Source organism: Macrobrachium rosenbergii, chromosome 12, assembly GCF_040412425.1.
Source record: "Macrobrachium rosenbergii isolate ZJJX-2024 chromosome 12, ASM4041242v1, whole genome shotgun sequence".
Taxonomy (NCBI): domain Eukaryota; kingdom Metazoa; phylum Arthropoda; class Malacostraca; order Decapoda; family Palaemonidae; genus Macrobrachium; species Macrobrachium rosenbergii.
In genome coordinates this window covers 9375501-9395500 of record NC_089752.1, presented here as the reverse complement: position 1 = coordinate 9395500, position 20000 = coordinate 9375501, and the positions used below count along the sequence as shown (strand labels likewise).

The following is a 20000-nucleotide window of genomic DNA, read 5'->3' as shown; positions in this document are numbered from 1 at the left end:
ATTGGCGTGTGTGTGTGCTTTACATATTTGCGTTTGTGTAAATGCAAAAATTTTAAAGAAAATTTTTTGCACATATAATGAGCATATGTACAAACAAACACATCGTATATATACTGATATATATATATATATATATATATATATATATATATATATATATATATATATATATATATATATATGTATATTTTGTAAACGGTTATAATTCTTGAGAGTATGTATGACTCTATGTATGTATTAGTGCTTATATTTCTGTTAAATACAATTGTTCTTTTTTTTCCTTTTATATATGTATGTACCCGCATGTTTGATTATATTTCAGATATATATATATATATATATATATATATATATATATATATATATATATATATATATATATATATATATATATAATTACACATCATGTGTAAAAAGTATTTATATATTGTTATATTATTCGAAAATACAAATAACTCCCTTATACTAAATATATATAATTTCGTGTTTCATTTACTGAATATAATTTTTTTTCTTTCGTGTATATATATACACACATTATATATATATGTATATATATATATATATATATATATATATATATATATATATATATATATATATATATATATGTATATAAATACTGCATGTCTTTCTATCTAGTTATCTATCTATCTATCTGGAGATGTATGTTTATATATATATATATATATATATATATATATATATATATATATATATATATATATATACAGTATGTGTAGGTTCTGTTTCTGTCTATCTATCATATATGTATATATATATATGTATGTATATATATTATATATATTGTATTTATGTATGTATGCATGTACGAATACATACGTATGTGTGATTGCTAGAGATATTGGTAACTAACCGTTTCATAGCTTTTAATATAGATGAAGTGGAGAAAAAATAAACTCCCCGTTAGATATTTTACTTTGTTAAACTTTACTTAAATCTTAAGAGAATGTGTATTACAATTTATAATTAAAATCCGAAGAGATGTTCCGTGGTGTCAGACTTAAAAGACAAGCAATAGCTGCATGAAATGTTTACCATGAGTCATTTCATTGTACCTGCTGTAACAGTGAGAAGAAAATCTTTATCGTTGTAACGAATTGTTTCCCTTCGTTTTTCTGGCGGCAGAATAATAATGGAATCATTACCCACATAATTCAGCAGAGTCTCATAAATTCTTAAAAAAGAATGACTTTTTAAAATCCATTCCTTAACTGGAGAGAGAGAGAGAGAGAGAGAGAGAGAGAGAGAGAGAGAGAGAGAGAGAGTAAACGATGTCCATTTTTCAGAGCTGGATATAGATTAGGGTCACATTACGACAAACTTCCCCCGGCTTTGAGTCTTAATGAAATAGGCTGAGAAACCAGGAGAGAATAACGGCTGCAGATATAACCTTACCCGTGGCCAGCAGAAAAGACACGTAGAACAGCAACATTGCCAATCTAATCGCTGTTGGCTGCATCCTAAAGTTAGTTAAATATGGGTTTGAAAGTCCGTAGAGTTCACACAGATCTAATTGAATTTCTTTCGTTCAACACTATGCTGTCACCTTGAAAATATCGAGTTAAAACATTTTGAAAGAAAACTTGGTGCCCACGCTTTAATGTTCAAGATTAAAACTTTTCTCTTTCCTTATGATACTCTACTGGATAATTTGCGATTACTTCTACCTGTCATTAAAAACAAGTCAATCACCATTAACACATAAGATATAAAAGACAATTATGTGCATGTATTTCCGCGTCCATAGTCAGGTAAGCCACTGAAAGGAGCCTGTTAAAATAACGGTATCTCTGAGTGTTCCAGAGGAGTTAAGAACCGAACGACGATCGCCGTGTCAGGAATGAGGACTGGCAAGCAGCGCAACCTTCCCGTGCGCAAGCCTCGGTCTAACTGAGTGAGCCAGACACCCACTCTGTAAAAGATAGCTTTGCGCTTGCCTTACTTCTGTTAGCCAGAAGTGCGGCTTGAGGATATGTTAGTGTGGAAACTTTCTTTTACATTCTCAAAAGAAATATCTTTAAAAAAAGGTACATTCTTACTAAATAAGAGAATTTTACATAACTTCAAACGGCTACGAATTGTCCAGGAACTATATAATCAGAAAGATCATGGGTCAACACTTGACTGAATTTAAATGAACTTATACAAACAGACACCTTCTCTCTCTCTCTCTCTCTCTCTCTCTCTCTCTCTCTCTATATATATATATATATATATATATATATATATATATATATATATATATATATATATATGTATATATATTATTATACATATATATATATATATATATATATATATATATATATATATATATATATATATATATATATATATGTCTAGATGTTTACAAGTCATGGCTTATTAATATCAAACGCCAATAGCCTTATAAAGGGGGTCACTTACAGTAAAAAATAAAACGAACAATGACTTCTTGCAACAGCCACCGAGGCAAATGAAGCCCCTTCATAGTAAACATCCAGAATTTAAGTAAGCCTTCAAATATTCGATATCTGTTATTTGCGGTCTCCAAATATTTTGTTAAATATCCTTCTCCAATCTTTCTGTTTTATGTGCCCTTTTCTCGCTTTTCTTTTACCTGATGGACGATTTTTTGGATTCCTAAATTATTCGAAGTATCCTTCATTATCACCTTGTTTACAATATTTGCAAAATAATATTTCCACGTATTTTTATATTTTCCAATGATCATCCCACATGGCTGAACTCACTATGTTTCTTATTCTTTTATATTCGGTATTCAAAACTCGTTGATACATATTTTAAATCATATACTTATATTCACGCATATATATATTATATATACTATATGTATGTGTGCGTGTGTGTGTGTTTGTGTATGTGGAATTAGAAATAATGAAGAAAAGAGTACCAGTGATCGAAAAATGCCTATATGCATACACTTGGGGAGTCTACACATACAAACATTGTAAATAGTTTTAATATTATGTTTAGTTCCTTTGTTGAAAAATTCAGAATCCTAAATCTCGAAAAAAAAAAAGTCAATATAAAACACCTCTCGCCACAAGACGCTGCTGAACGTAAATCCTTCCGTCGTCATTCTGCCAATTACTCGAAATGAATTGTTGACAAACTGTTGCGTTGTTTCAGTATCTCCTCCTTCATCCCTTTAATCTTTCTTTCTTGGAAAACAACTACTCATCAGCTTTTCTGTCTGTTTTTTTCCTCGTAGTTGTGTTATCTTTATGTTGTGATTTTTATTTCTAGCGAATGGTTAGACTGCACCTGTAAAGCTTATGACAGCTTTTTCAAAAATTTTAGTCTATCTAAAAATTTCAGTTCTTTCGTTCAATGTCACAGCCATGTATGTTACTGCATTGTGAACTGTCCTTATATTTAAGTATATTTAAGAAAGGTTAAAATCTAATTGTCGTCAAAATATAATTTATAATGTATTTTCCTTTAATAATTTAGTTCCTTCTGGATATGTTTCCTATTAAGTGCATATCTGATGATCATTCTAAAAACAGATTCGTGCCACTTTTCATAAAATCAGCTGAAAATATTACTCAGCAGGAGATTATTCTCATACCTTTTATCAGCGAAGGCAGAAGAACACGCCCAGCAGCAATCTCTACTTCTTTTTAGATTAATATTTTTGTTTTTAGATTATTCTTTAATGGTGTCTTGCCTCTGAGCTCCCGTCCCCACTGCAAAAGTAATGGCGTGGATGTAGTTTATTCCATGTCAACCGATTTGATCAGCCCTCGGTGCCATTAGCCTCTATATGGAAGACTTCACCTTTATGGTGTTTGTTGAAATGTTCCAGCTGGCTCTATTTTGAGGATGAAAATTTGTCTGTCACAAACTATAGTGGCTATGAAACCGATTTCAAATCATAACGGTATACATGAAGGCATACACACACACACACATATATATATATATATATATATATATATATATATATATATATATATATATATATATATATATATATATATATATATATATATATATATATATAAACTACTAGTAATCAAAAGTAACTTCGTTACCTTTGAAAATCGAATTCATAGTTACTTTGTTTATTTTACGACGAGGCATTTCCTAAGGAAATTCTTTGTATATAATTGAACCCGAGTGCCACGTCGTCGGGGGCTCCGAGTTTTACGGCCATTTTTCACCGGGGATAAGAAAGCGTCCATCAGTTTCGGCGGTCCAGCAAATTCCTCTTGCTCTTTCGTGTCTTGACCGGAAATGCACGTCCTCATATTTTAGGGGAATGCTTTTTTTTCTTCGTGTCTTGACCGGAAATCCACGTCCTCCTATTTTTGGAGGAGGTAATGCCGCGAGTTCCTTGGGATCAATTTTATTCATTCAGTCTGATGGATATAGTATCCGCGGCCTTGCCTTCATTGTATGCCTGGACCTATGCACATATGCATTCTCTAATGCAGTTGGTGGCAACTCGCTTTTTAGTTTTCTGTAAAAGAAAACTATTTAGGTGACTTTGTCTGTCTATCCGCACTTTTTCTGTCGCCCTCAGATCTTACAAACTACTGAGGTTAGAGGGCTGCAAATTTGTATGCTGATCATCCACCCTCCAATTATCAAACATACCAAATTGCAGCCCTCTAGACTCAATAGTTTTTTTTTTTATTTTATTTAAGGTTAAAATTAGCCATAATCGTACTTCTGGCACCGCTATAGGTAACAACAACACAGGCCACCACCGGGCCGTGGCTGAGTTTCATGGGCCCGCGGCTAAGAGTTTCATGGGCCGTGGCTAAAAGTTTCATACGGCATTATACGCTGTGCAGAAAACTCGATTGCGCCGAAGAAAATTCGGGGCATTTTTTACTTTTTTTTTTTCCTCAATGAGAAATACTCTATCACGATATAGTACGACATCTTCATTTTAAGTACTTTAATTTTACAACTGCTATGTTTACACAGGTTACGAAGCTCAGTACAATCAAATGTTACTTATACCTCGTGCTGCCTGACCAATTCGTGAGAGCTCTTCAAAGACTTGAAAGTTTAATTTTTACACGAACGCGACAAGAATGCACTAGTAGCCTATGTGGTAAGCTGACTTTATATACCCACTGTGCATCCACAGAAGGGAACGCATTGTATTCTAGTAGCGAACTTTCAGTCTTTAGGTAAGCATCCGGAAACCAGCTGGCGTGCGTGCGTTCCGAAAAAAAAAAAAAAAAAACACACAGAAAGAAAATTTTCAATCACAGGATCGCTGAATCGCCGACTATAAACTGTAATTCCTACACTCAACAGATACATGATATGCCTTGAAGAACGAATATTTATTGTTTAAGATCATGCTACATCACTCATAATTTAAAACTTCAAGTCCCTTGGGGTTTTTAATGAGAAAAAGTCCAAAATGAAAGCAAGAAGACATGAAGCGGAAGTGGAACACTTTCAAGACCCACCTTAACCTCGACAGTATTTTATTCATAGTAAATTTAATTCCTTTGCAAAACTCGCGAAGGCAACGATACCAGAAGGCTGGAATATAAGATTTAGGCCGAAGGTCTAGCGCTGGGAGCTAAAGGGTCATTCAGCGCTGAAAGTGAAACTGAGAGTAAAGAAGCTTTTATAGATGCAAGAGGAAGAAGTCCTCGCACTTGCAATAAGAATCAACTGTTAGGAGAGGGTGCAAAGTAAGATTCGAGGTACAAAATAAGATTCGAGAAAGATAATACGAACGGAGTTACAGTAAAAGGAATGAAAGGGGTTGCAGCTAGGGGCCGAAGGGACACTGCAACGAACCTCAAGTAATGCCTACAGTGCTTCGCGTGAGGTGCTCTGACGGCACTGCACCCCTGCGGGGACCAACGATATTGCCACTGATTGCAGTGCGTATAACTAGATCGCGCATTATGCCTTCAGCATCAGGGAAATAAAGTCGGCCACAACTGGCAATGGAGTCGAAAGTATTTTTCTGAGGTGCGCACACAAATCTGCCACATTGGTAAGCATTGTGCATATTCACATATTCGTAAATCCGAATGGAAACCCAGATAGGAAAAGTTTTGAGGAGTGACGCTCGAAGTCCTCAAGGAGCTTTGGAGGAATTCCAAACCCCCTTTTCCAAAGGACAAATTTCTTTTGGTGCGCCTCCCTCCCTCGCTACTTGGTTCGGATGGGTATATGCATACGCAAGTATTTATATATTAAATATGGACGGATGTTATTGTATTTGTTCCGAATACTTGATATCTATTTCATATATTTCCTTATCTGACTACGACTGATCTCCTCGGATTTATTAAGGTGGAGTTTGTCGTTCATATATATATATATATATATATATATATATATATATATATATATATATATATATATATATATATATATATATATATATATATTATATATAATATATGTATATGTGTATATATATACATATATAGAGACACATCATATATATATATATATATATATATATATATATATATATATATATATATATATATATATATATATATATATATATATATATATATATATATATATATATATATATATATATATATATATATATATATATATATAATTTCAATTGCTAGTCCTTATAGCTATTTTGCCGATAATGTTTTCGGGAAGTAGTTTCCATCAAAATTAGATCAGAAGAAATTGAGAGAGCGGTCCAAAAAAAAAAAAAAAGTAAATCTCAAAAATGAAACGAGTTAGTGTCGCTTTAAATAAAATGTAAATACGAAAATAGAAGGATTATCAGCAGTAATAAGATTACAGTACAAGCTCTTATGAACATAGCCAGATTTGAGAAATATTTTTAATTTCGATGTAATCATATAAGCTGCCCAAAACTGAATGTCGAGAATTTCTGATAATGACTTAACTGAGAGAGAGAGAGAGAGAGAGAGAGAGAGAGAGAGAGAGAGAGAGAGAGAGAGAGAGAGAGAGAGAGAGAGAGAGAGAATATCCCTGATAAAGTGGAGAATGAGTCTCTACAGGGGAAAATATAAAATAGAACAATTAACAATATAAAAAAATGTTTTAAGGTACTCATTATTATACTGTCAATTATTGGTGGAGGGAACCTAGCGGATGATACAGAGCACAAATCATCATTTCGCTAATAACATGGAAAACTTATGATTCAAACTTCTAATTCAACTTACTCTTGGGATGAGTTTGTGTGTGTTAAATTAGGACCAAGCATACGCACACGCACACACACACACACACACACACACACACACATATATATATATATATATATATATATATATATATATATATATATGTATATACACACACATGAGCATATATATACATGCGTATACATATATGTACAAACATAAACCTCCCAAAAATATATATAATTATTTGCAAAGCATATGTTTTTCCACATCAACCATCTACTCTCTTATATTTGTGGCTGTTTTTTCCCATCTAGAAAAACCCCTGAACGACCGAAAAAAAAAAAATATAATATGCCCACAGAATTAGGCGCATACATGACAAAGTATGATAACTCAGGTTGAGGTACTGTGCATCCACATCAAATTTCCCGAAAGTATTTCCCCTCCTTTCCGAAGAAATTATTTCCCTGCAACATCCACATTATTCAGAGCATCGCGCCCAAAGCCCCTTTCTCCGCCGAGAGTAAAACAGATGGTCTCCTATTTTTCGAGGGAAGATACATACTTCGAGGTAACTGAAAGGATCCTGTTATTCAAATCGTCGTATAATAACCAGAGAATCGATCTAAACTATGCGAATATCTTATGGGACTGGAATATAAAATTTAGGCCAAAGGCCTAGCGCTGGGACCCATGAAGTCATTCAGCGCTGAAAAGGAAATTGGGAGCAAGAGAAGCTTTAAAGGTGTAACGGGAGGAAAACCTCGCAGTTTCATCATGTAACAATTGTTAGGAAAGGGTTGAAAGTAAGATGGAAGAAAGATAATATGAGCGGAGGTACAGTAAAAGGACTGAAAGAGGATGCAGCTAGGTGCCGAAGAGACGCTGCAAAGAACCTGAAGTAAAGCCTGCAGTGCACCGCGAGAGGTGCACTCATGGCACTACCCCACTACGGAAGCGCAAATGTCTTGTGGGTTAAGCGAATGGAATTATGTAGGCGAGAAGATCTTAACCACAGCACCGTTTGTAGATCTGGAAAGAGAGTTTGTAGATCTGGAAAGCGAGTTTGTAGACCTGGAAAGAGAGTTTGTAGATCTGGGAAGAGAGTTTGTACATCTGGAGAGACCGTTTGTAGGTCTGGAAAGAGAGTTTGCCGATCTTGAAAGAGAGTTTGTAGATCTGGAGAGACAGTTTGTAGATCTGGAGAGTGAGTCCGTAGATCTGGAAAGAGAGTTTCTAGATCATGAAAGTGAGTTTGTAGACCTGGAGAGAGAGTTTGTAGATCTGGAAAGTGAGTTCGTAGATCTGGAAAGGGAGTTTGTAAATCATGAAAGTGAGTTTGTAGACCTGGAGAGAGAGTTTGTAGATCTGGAAAGTGAGTTCGTAGATCTGGAAAGGGAGTTTGTAGATCATGAAAGTGAGTTTGTAGACCTGGAGAGAGAGTTTGTAGATCTGGAAAGTAAGTTCGTAGATCTGGAAAGTGAGTTCGTAGATCTGGAGAGAGAGTTTGTAGACCTGGAGAGAGAGTTTGTAGATCTGGAAAGTGGGTTCGTAGATCTGGAGAGAGAGTTTGTAGACCTGGAGAGAGAGTTTGTAGATCTGGAAAGAGAGTTTGTAGATCTTGAAAGAGAGTTTGTAGATCTGGAGAGACAGTTTGTAGATCTGGAGAGTGAGTCCGTAGATCTGGAAAGAGAGTTTCTAGATCATGAAAGTGAGTTTGTAGACCTGGAGAGAGAGTTTGTAGATCTGGAAAGTGAGTTCGTAGATCTGGAAAGTGAGTTCGTAGATCTGGAGAGAGAGTTTGTAGACCTGGAGAGAGAGTTTGTAGATCTGGAAAGAGAGTTTGTAGATCTGGAAAGAGAGTTTTTACATCTGGAAAGAGAGTTTGTAGGTCTGGAAAGAGAGTTTTTACATCTGGAAAGAGAGTTTGTACATCTGGAAAGTGAGTGAACTTGATCTGAAGACATAATTCTAATATCTTTTTCTTACCAGCTGACTTACAGCTGCAGTGATCGTGTGAACACTCTCCTTAGGGAACATTCCCCGTAGGAGGGTAGTGCAATCAGTGGACCTCACGCTGTGCACTGTAGGCTTTAATTAAGGTTCTTTGCATTTTCCCTTCGGCCCCTTGGTACAATCCATTTTACTGTACCTCCTTCCATATTCTCTTTCTTGTTACCTTCCACCCTCACCTCGCAATTGCCTGATAGTGCAAATGCGTGTGTTCCCTCCTGTTACCCCCTGAAAACCGCCGAATGAACTCATAGGTCTCAGCGCTTGGCCTTTGACTTAGATTTTGCATTCCATTCCATTCCACGCCTTGGAGAATATTTACCACGCACCAAGAAAAGAATTCTAAGGAAGTATCTTTCAATACCGATGATTACTTTGCAATCATCTCATTTTCGTTTTTATTAAAGATTCTGTAATGTAACGGAGGGTAAGCAGATGATAATTCGATCAACTTTATTCATGAAACTCTTCGAGAAAAGTACGACGCTGTTATTGCCAGGGCCGAGTTTAAAGCTGTTGTTTGCATTTACTACCTTTCCGGAGCCTATAACTATAGTGTTATTGCATACGTAAAGCTTTTTATTGGCTCTGAGAAATCGAAGGCCTAAACTAAGAGAATCAGACACCGGTGCGAACTTTGTATAGAATTAAGAAAACAAATATATATACTGTATATATAATGTAATGTGTATATATATATGTATACATATATGTATATATACAGTATATATATATACATATATATATATATATATATATATATATATATATATATATATATATATATATATATATATATATATATATATATATTATATATATATAAGAATTAAAGTAGTAACAGTGTGTTACTTTCGTAACCTTAAATTTGCGAGAGGATTTTTGTCATTTTTTTATAAAAATTTCAATGTTTTGTTTTATATAACATTTTATCTTGTTCTCAACAGTCAACAGTATAATTAACTTAGTCCTCGCTATTCTCTATCTCGCTCTCTTTCTTTCTCTCTCTCTCTGTACCCAAAGTGAAATTAAAAGAGAAGACATGCAATATAAATATATATATATATATATATATATATATATATATATATATATATATATATATATATATATATATATATATATGTATATATGTATATATATATATGTATATATATATATATATATATATATATATATATATACTGTATATATATATATATATATATATATATATATATATATATATATATATATATTGTTACGTGTGAGGGTCTTGGCTGATCATGTATTATTCAATTTACGTAATTTTTACGGCCCTGCAAACCAAGATTACACGTAACCTGCCACTTGAAGCCAAAAGTTAACCTCAAAGACAGTCGTTAATTAGCCAAAGGTCGCCAGTTAAGGGTAATTAACCTTAACAAGAATATTTGAGATGAATTTGATTTTAAACACAACGGTTCTTCCAAACATTCGGACGCGAGGCATAAAAAGCATCGAGACTTACCCTGATTTTGCTTACCCTAAATCCTAGGTATTTTACTGGAATAACGGGTTGAAGCTAACAATATAATAATTTGGCTTAATCTAGACTTCGTAAACACATATACAGTAAGTGGGGGATGAAGGAGGAAACAGAAGAAATGCGAAATACAGAAAAAAGATAAAAGAATGGGCGAAGTTTTGAACAAAAAGCGACTTTACCTTAGGACGAACGTTGTGTGCACCAACCACCGCCAAGAGGAGACTTCGCAATTGCTTCTTCACTTCACTAATAGAATAATAGACAAAGAAAGGGAGAAGAGGCCCCGTCGGACATGTGGTCTCTCCGAATGCTCCAGTCTCTCTCTGAAGTTCCCTGACCGGCCTAGGTCAAAAACAGTCACCCCAGGTGTCCACGTTCTTGTTAAAAACATTCGCCAAGAGACAGGTAGGAAGGAAAAAGGGACCTTAGGACCACCTATTCTTAAGGCTGATAGGGAAATTTTCCTATAGGGTGAAAGGCCTAACTTACCTATCCTGTTCTCCAACGGACGTTAAGGTTTGAACTGAAGACGCTCCTATATAGACAACGTCTTTTCCCGGTCTCAGTCAGGCTGATATTTTTACAATCAAAAGTTACGAGGGCGAACAGCAGTAATATTTGTAAATATATATATATATATATATATATATATATATATATATATATATATATATATATATATATATATATATATATATATATATATATATATACTGTATATATACTGCATGTCTTCTCTTATTGCACTGCTGGTACAGAGAGAAAAGAGATATATATATATATATATATATATATATATATATATATATATATATATATATATATATATAAAATGAAATAAAATTAAACATCAGAACTAACTACCAAGAATTAAAATTGAACAGTACCGTTTAACCTATAAAAGCAAGAGTCAAGAGAGGAATACAAGGCAAATACAAAGATAGTTACAGAAGATAGACACAGAATTAAAAACAAAGCAACTCAACTGACCGTTCATTATTACAGAGTGATGGTTTTTCTTTGATGCTATATAATGTTTCAATTATAGGTTAAACGGTACTGTTCAATTTTAATTCTTGGTAGTTAGTTCTGATGTTTAATTTTATTTCATTTTAATGAGTGTTTTTTTTTCTTTCATTGTATATGTATATATATATATATATATATATATATATATATATATATATATATATATATATTATATATATATATATATATCTCGGTATAAACACTGCATATGTTATTGCATCCAACAACTTGCGCCAGAGGATAATAAAACTTTTCGATACGAGGTATTTTCTAGTAAGAATAAGAATATAAATAAAACTATCAATTTCAAACTGAGCAGTGAATGAACTGACCCTTGCAAACGCATCGACCCCAAACATAGATAGACAATAGAGACAAACGAGCGTTGGCTTTAAGGGATCATCTACACGTAGTGCACTGAAGACCTTCTGTCATTTTTAGTTTTTCTGCAAAAGAAAACTATTGTGCCGGATTTGTCTGTCCGTCCGCCCTTTATTCTGTCCGCACTTTTTCTGTCCGCTCTCAGATCTTAAAAACTACTGAGGCTAGAGGGCTGCAAATTGGTATGGTGATCATCCACCCTCCAATCATTAAACATACAAAATTGCAGCCCTCTAGCCTCAGTAGTTTTTATTTTATTTTAGGTTAAAGTTAGCCATAATCGTGCTTCTGGTAACGATATAGGATATGACACCAACGGGCCTTGGTTAAAGTTTCATGGGTCGCGGCTCATACAGCATTATACCGAGACCACCGAAAGATAGGTCTGTTTTCGGTGGCCTTGACTATACGCTGTAGTGATTGTACAGAAAACTCGATTGCGACGAAGAAGCTCCGGCGCATTTTTTGCTTGTTACTTTTCGGTAAAATGCAATGGGCCAGGAAACATTATAACACTGTCTAGAGCCAGCACGAATTAAACAGAAAGAGTCGATTGAAGGAAATATGGTTTGGCCTAAAATGGAGGGAGAGATAAGCCTGATTTATAAAAAGACATACTTATAAATCCACTTACAGTTTCCGAGGGTCGCGCTCCATATTGAGGGTGGAGGAAACATGACTATCTGAAACTGTGTGCTGCTTTTTTTTTAATATATTCATTCTCCAATTTGTGTTTTTTTCAAGTTTCAAAGTTCGATACAGGCCTGTTATCACCACATACGCAAATGTTTTCAAAGGACAAGAAAATATATCCTTCCTTCCTTATGCTGATCTGTTATCATATCATAAGCATAGGTTTTCAACGGACTAGAAAATAAATCCCTCTTTCTTTTACAAAGTGTTGTACCGAGGTCGTTAGCCACTGGAAGAGAGTTTCCTCAATGAAGCACAAGACCCCATCTGCCGCTGAAGACAATTTTTCCAGCATCCTTGGATGCTATTCATTTCGTGGGACGAGCTCGATAATCCGGTGGACCTAGACAGAAAATCGTTCGGCAGAGATCAATAATCACAATGAAACAAATAAAAAATGCGCCGAAGTTTCTTCGGCGCAATCGAGTTTTCTGTACAGCCGCTACAGCGTAAAATCAAGACCACAGAAAATAGAGCTATCTTTCGGTGGTCTCGGTATACTGCTGTATGAGCCGCGTCCTACGAATCTTTAACTACGGCCAGGTGGTGGCCTGTCCTATATAGTTGCCAGAAGCATGATTATGGCTAACTTTAACCTTAAATAAAATAAAAACTACTGAGGCTAGAGGCTTGCAATTTGGTATGGTTGATGATTGTAGGGTGGAAGAGCAACATACCAATTTGCAGCCCTCTAGCCTCTGTAGTTTTTAAGATCTGAGGGCGGACAGAAAAAGTGTGGACAGGAAAAGTGCAAACGGACAGACAAAGCCGGCACATGAGTTTTCTTTTACAGAAAACTAAAAGAAATTCAGAAAAGTAACATAGAGGGAAGAAAGGTTTCAATATACTCTTAGTATACTCCCTTTAGCTGTGAGATCCCCACCTGCAGTCTATGAGAAATGACGTTCATTCCTCCTCTCCCTAAGCCTGCGTAAATTTACGGCTTCTGGTGTTATGGTCAGTTCTGAATGGCCTAGCGTAGAGGCAATGGCCATAAATATGCCATATACGTGAGAATACGCTCCCTCTCATAATTTCTGTCGTCATGTCGACATCATCTTTTCATCCACCCACTTTTAGATCCACATACAGCGTGGATATGTAACAGTCCATTGATTTCAGAGGGATCTTCACTCCACAGAATAGGGGTTTTATGTAACAATGTACAAGCGTATCTACCCCTCTTACGTCTACCAAAATAATCACGGTCTGGGAATACAACATATTTTATTTATACTTTTACGAGACTGCCTGGGTTTTGTGGACATTGTGCATCAAAAGGTTCTGGGACATTATGTATGCGTCCTCACATATCTCGGTGTCTTTGGGGGAATCAGAAATTATAATACGATGAGCAACGTTGAAAAAAACCACAGTTTTAAAATTTTATATCTTATATACATGTATTTTTTTTTATATATTTTCAACTTCTCTTCTATGGTCCCTGTATTTTGTCAATTTCCTCAACTCTGTAAGTCGAGTTACTCTTTTCGAATGGAGTCAAACTCGACTTTATTTATTACTCTTTGATTTGCCTTCAGAGCAATAATAACAATAATAACAATTATTATTATTATTATTATTATTATTATTATTATTATTATTATTATTATTATTATTATTATTATTATTATTATTATTATTATTATTACCACGTTCTTCCGCAACTTCATATATCACTTCTTTCTATTCCAAGAGTCCACAGAAAAATAGGATCTGAAGCTTAACTGAGTTTTACGAAAATGTTAGTGGTCTTGAATATTAAGTGCGTGTTTACTAAAACAAACAAACAAAACAAACAAAAATAAATAAATAAGAAATAAATAATAAAACGCATGGAAATGTGAATAGTCCAATAATCTAAATGCGAAAATCAGAAATAAATCTAAAGGATTCTCTCGAGATGAAAGGTGAATCCAGCTTAGATTAGCAGATCATGGCGGCTCCAGTGACTTGAGCTGAATTGAATTGAATATAGAATTTAGGCCAAGGGCCAAGCACTGGGACCAATGAGGTTATTCAGCGCCGAAAAGGAAATGGACAGCAAAGGTTTAAAAGGTGTAACAGGAGGAAAACCTCGCAATTGCACTATGAATCAGTTATTAGGAGAGTGTGGAAAGTAAGATGGAAGAAAGAGAATATGGAAGGAGGTACAGTAAAAGGAATAAAAGGAGTTGCAGCTAGGGACCGAGGGCACGCTGCAGAGAACCTTAAGTAATGCCTACAGTGCACCGCATGAGGTGTACTGAAGGCACTACCCCCAGTAGTCAGAGCAACTAATGAAGACATCATAAGTAACTGTATTAAATTTCACTTTCCAAGAACGAGGGAGTTATCGTAGTTTCTTAAAAACAAAAATAAATAAAAAAAAAAGGAAAATTTTAATAAGGAATAAAGTGACGGCAAATTTTGATTTTAACTCCGGATAACGGAGGTATTTCTTTTAATAATTATCCGAAGGTATTTCTTTTAATATAAAATTTGCATTTTCTTTATTATACGATCTTTTTCTTTTCTGATTTCATTAGCGTGTTTTAGCACAAACTTCTCACATCAAAACAAGTCAGAAATAAACTATTTCAGAACAGAGTGTAGTAAGGTGAGAGACAATGGCAAAAGCATAACTTGCGCACTCACGTTATAAATTGAAAAGTCACAACTTAGTTTTCAGCCACTTTTATAAACTGGAAATTGCCATTCGCTCATCAGCATGACATCAAAATACGCACACATACCAGAGAGAGAGAGAGAGAGAGAGAGAGAGAGAGAGAGAGAGAGAGAGAGAGAGAGAGAGAGAGAGAGAATAAAAGACATCACTAATTTTTAGATCTTAAATTAATGACGAAATAGAAGCTCATAAAATGCACATTTCTTGCCAAATAAAAGACACGACGAGGGTAAAACTTTGCCAGCACAACAAAAGTAATATTCTTCGTTTGAATATCGTACGTAAAAAACTGGCATTTGCACCAATTAATGTTCAGAAAACGAAAAAAAGACAAAAAAAAACCGTACGACTTTGAAAGAGAGGGCTGCGGATTGGTAAAAGAGGTATGTTTAAAGCAGCATTCAGAAAAATCATTGTGTTCTTCACAGTGGTGAAGTAAGAATCGACGGGTTCAATTTTCAAAGTTCAAACGTATTCAGTGGTACAGCCAATAAGTATACCTTAGTTTAACCAGGCCACTGAGCTGATTAACAGCTCTCCTAGGGGTGGCCCGAAGATTAGATTTATTTTACGTGGCTAAGAACCAATTGGTTACCTAGCAACGGGACCTACAGCTTATTGTGGAATCCGAACCATATTATACCGAGAAACAAATCTCTATCACCAGAAATAAATTCCTCTTATTCTTCATTGGCCGGTCGGAGATTCGAACTCGCGGCCAGCAGAGCGCTAGCTGAGAACGGAACCCACTCACCCACCATGGAATATGGTACATCCAATATAAATGAAATAAATACGACCGTCACAGCAATACTTACGTTCACTGAAAACGCAAGAAGAGAGTGGACAGACATATCACGTAGGACTGGGAGACAAAGAGAAGGAATCAGTGGAAGGTACGGAGAAGGAAGGTCAGATGAAGAAAGCGTAGAAGAAGAGGAAGATAAAAAGTAAGTGAACGCTGTGGCGAAGGAGCTCAACAACTTTACAAGAGAAAGGAGCAAGAAGGGAAAGCTTTGACGGGGTAGAAAGGTCTGATTTTTTTTAGGGATTTGAAGGGAGAAATAGCAATTTTTCACACACTTTTTAGTTTTCTGAAAAGAAAACTATTGTGCCGGCTTTGTCTGTCCGTCCGCACTTTTTTCTGTCCGCCCTCAGATCTTAATTCCTACTGAGGCTAGAGGGCTGAAAATTGGTATGTTGATCATCCACCATCCAATTATCAAGCATACCAAATTGCAGCCCTCTAGCCTCAGTAGTTTTGATTTTATTTAAGGTTAAAGTTAGCCATCATCGTGCTTCTGGCAACGCAACAGCAAAGGCCACCACGGCCGGCTGAGAATATCATGGGCCGCGGCTCATACAGCATTATACCGAGAACACCGAAAGATAGATCTGTTTTCGGTGGCCTTGATTATACGATGCACAGAAAACTCGATTTTTTTACTTGTTTTTCCTTGGGACTCATTGCACAATGAGTGGGTCTTACTTCAACGGAACTGTGTCAGAGCAACGGTCAAACTCCTTGGGATGTTACGAAGAGAGAGATTTTCAAAGCAGACACAGATGCCATCAGACCTAAGATTAAAGCATACATGGGCAAGGGATAGGGAGAGATAATGGCTTTATTTCACTCAGTGAAAGGATACAATATCCCCCCATCCCAGTAAAACTTTTTGATGACTTGTCAAGAGGACTGTCACCGCAGATGACCTTTAGATTATTAATATAAAGGTCAGGTGACAAGGTCGGATTGACTAAAATGATTAAATATAATATTGTTTGATGAATTTACCTTCAGACTCCTGGTGCAATCAATTTCACCACAGTTAGCCTTATTTTCTTACTATAATAATGCAATTTCTATACAATGATTTCTACACTTAAGCAGGTCTAAGCCTTTCATTGCACAATTTCACTACTATTTACACTGGACCATACAAAAAACTCAGTATCAAACCAATGATATCATGTAATCCAATAACTTATATCGTGTAATTTCAGCCGGATTCGGTTTATAATGAAAAATTATCTTACTCGTTTTTAATATTATTTACTGAATACAATTAATGAGGTAAAACATTGTTATATTAACTTCTAAATAAATGTACTTAAAAACAGCACTTTTTTTCTGCTCTTGAACAAAGCGTCATCGAAGTAATGCGGTTCAATACTACTACAACTTCTGGCACGAGACATAAGTAAAAAATGCGCCGAAGTTTCTTCGACGCAATCGAGATTTCTGTACAGCCGCTACAGCGTATAATCAGGGCCACCGAAAATAGATCTATCTTTCGGCGGTCTACGTATAAGGCTGTATGAGCAGCGGCCCATGAAACTTTAGCCAAGGCCCGGTGATGGCCTATCCTATATCGCTGCCAAAAGCACGATTATGGCTAACTTTAACCCTAGATAAAATAAAAAAAAAACTACGAAGGCTAGAGAGCTGCAACTTGATATGTTTGATGATTGGAGGGTGTATGATCAACATACCAATTTGCAGTCCTCTAGCCTCAGTAGTTTTTGAGATCCGAGGACAGCCAGAAAAAGTGCGGACAGAAAAAAGTGCGAACAGAATAAAGTGCGGACGGACAGACAAAGCCGGCACAATAGTTTCCTTTTACAGAAAACTAAAAAGGGATCATGTATATAGTAAACAACATACATGAGTAAAGGCTTAACAGCGCCAATTTAAAAATCGAAAAGAGTGTTAACCAAATGACTTATAAAATAGTCTATCATCCTGATTTATGGAGTATTTTCCACGGGAAAATTCCCCCCCCCCTCATTCTTCTAATATCACTTGTAATAAAACAATGGGCGAAGCAGTTACCAGTTTAGAATGAATCCAAATGATCAAATTCACCGGGTGACCCCTTTCAGATGGTTAGCGTTTAGGCCATATCAAGGCAGATTTAAAGGACAAATCTTTAAATCTTGGTTGATATGCATAAAACACTAATCATCTTAAAAGAGGTCAACCCGTGAATGTGATAATCTGGGTTCAGTCTAAACTCTTCATCCGCTTTCGAGAATTTGTTACAACACACACGACAAATGAATATCGGTAAAATTACTACATACATCAAAATTTGTAGGCGGAGGTAAATCAAACAAATCAACATGATATGAAAGTAAAAATGACACGAATCATACTAGAAACTATATGACGAACCAAACCAGTAATGTAGCCTACACCTGGTTAATTATGCTCTTAGTGCCTGGAATCCGGAAATCTGGGACAGATACTAGATACCTGAAATCCTGGTACAATACATCAGCCAATTTTTCAATAAATTCGGCAGCATGTATCGTTCAAAAGCTAAAGATACAAAAACCAAGAAGAAAACAGACTGATGTTTTCATGTACCGTGCGCGATCTGCAATCGCTTGTTTGTTATGTCTGTACAATGAGCAAAATTATGGTGACTGTAATTGCATGAAAATAAAACCAAACCGTCTCAACTGCAACTCTTCACTGCTCCTTCGTGCAAAGTGCATTCATTTTTCAATCGCTAAATTTTGTTATTATTTAAAATACATGCAAATATAGTCGCCTCCAACTGATCTTGACCCGAGTCAAGGCTCAGTGGTTCCAATATCGTCTCACAGACCGAGAGACCAGAGTTCAATCCCATGGGGCGGGTGGTGGGGGACCTAAAAATACCTCTTTGCGTGTGCTGACCTTCTCGCTGGATCATATCTCTCGTGGGTAGTCGACTGTGGTCGGTTTGCTAAAAAAACCCAAAGGATAACACCCTCCTAGGACTTCCCTAATCAGACACACAAACAAACACACACACACACACACACACACACACACACATATATATATATATATATATATATATATATATATATATATATATATATATATTCACACATTTTTACATATACGTATATATATGTACGTATGTGTATATGTATATATATATATATATATATATATATATATATATATATATATATATATATATATATACAGTATATATATAAATATGTATATATACACACACACATATATAATTTATATATATATATATATATATATATATATATATATATATATATATATATATATATATATAATATATACATAGCGTTTGTGTGTGTGTGAGATTAGGTTTATAAACCTTAGTTTATTACTGTTCTTCCCAGTTTCACAATCAAATTAATCAACTTATTTCCTGAAAATCTTATAGGTTGCAGGATAAACATTAAGATCAACATTTCACGATCCCTCAGGGGACAAGAATGAGCTGCAACACCATGCCTTGTTTCTCTGACCTAACAGTAAATTATTATCCTGACTACGTGCCAGGTACTGTTGGCGGAGTGCGAATTCGTTACACTGCGGCCATTAACTTGCAAACAGGGGATGCTGATGTTTCATATCTTTGTTCCATCATATTGTGTATTTCATTCACTGATATTATCAATTTCGATTAGCTATACTTCAAAATATGTTCGTGTTCAAAATTTTATATGGCAATTCACGATGCTTTTATGGGCTTGGTAGCTGATTCTATGGTAAAATAATATATTGTTGACGTGAGGGTAAGAATTT

General features: G+C 35.2%; 2 protein-coding genes across 2 annotated transcripts in view; one reads left to right on the top strand and one right to left on the bottom strand.

Moving 5' to 3' along the window:
- The window catches only part of LOC136844378 (zwei Ig domain protein zig-8-like), a 623526-nt gene extending 621638 nt beyond the window's left edge, over nucleotides 1-1888 (bottom strand). Inside the window, exon 1 of the mRNA XM_067113463.1 lies at nucleotides 1420-1888. Within this exon, the coding sequence (XP_066969564.1) occupies nucleotides 1420-1483 (64 nt within the window). The 5' untranslated portion in view covers nucleotides 1484-1888. The remainder of the gene's footprint in view (nucleotides 1-1419) is intronic.
- Nucleotides 1889-8105: 6217 nt separating this feature from the next.
- LOC136844309 (uncharacterized) overlaps nucleotides 8106-20000 on the top strand; it is a 128218-nt gene continuing 116323 nt past the window's right edge. Inside the window, exon 1 of the mRNA XM_067113283.1 lies at nucleotides 8106-9084. Coding sequence (XP_066969384.1) covers nucleotides 8106-9084 — 979 coding nt within the window. The remainder of the gene's footprint in view (nucleotides 9085-20000) is intronic.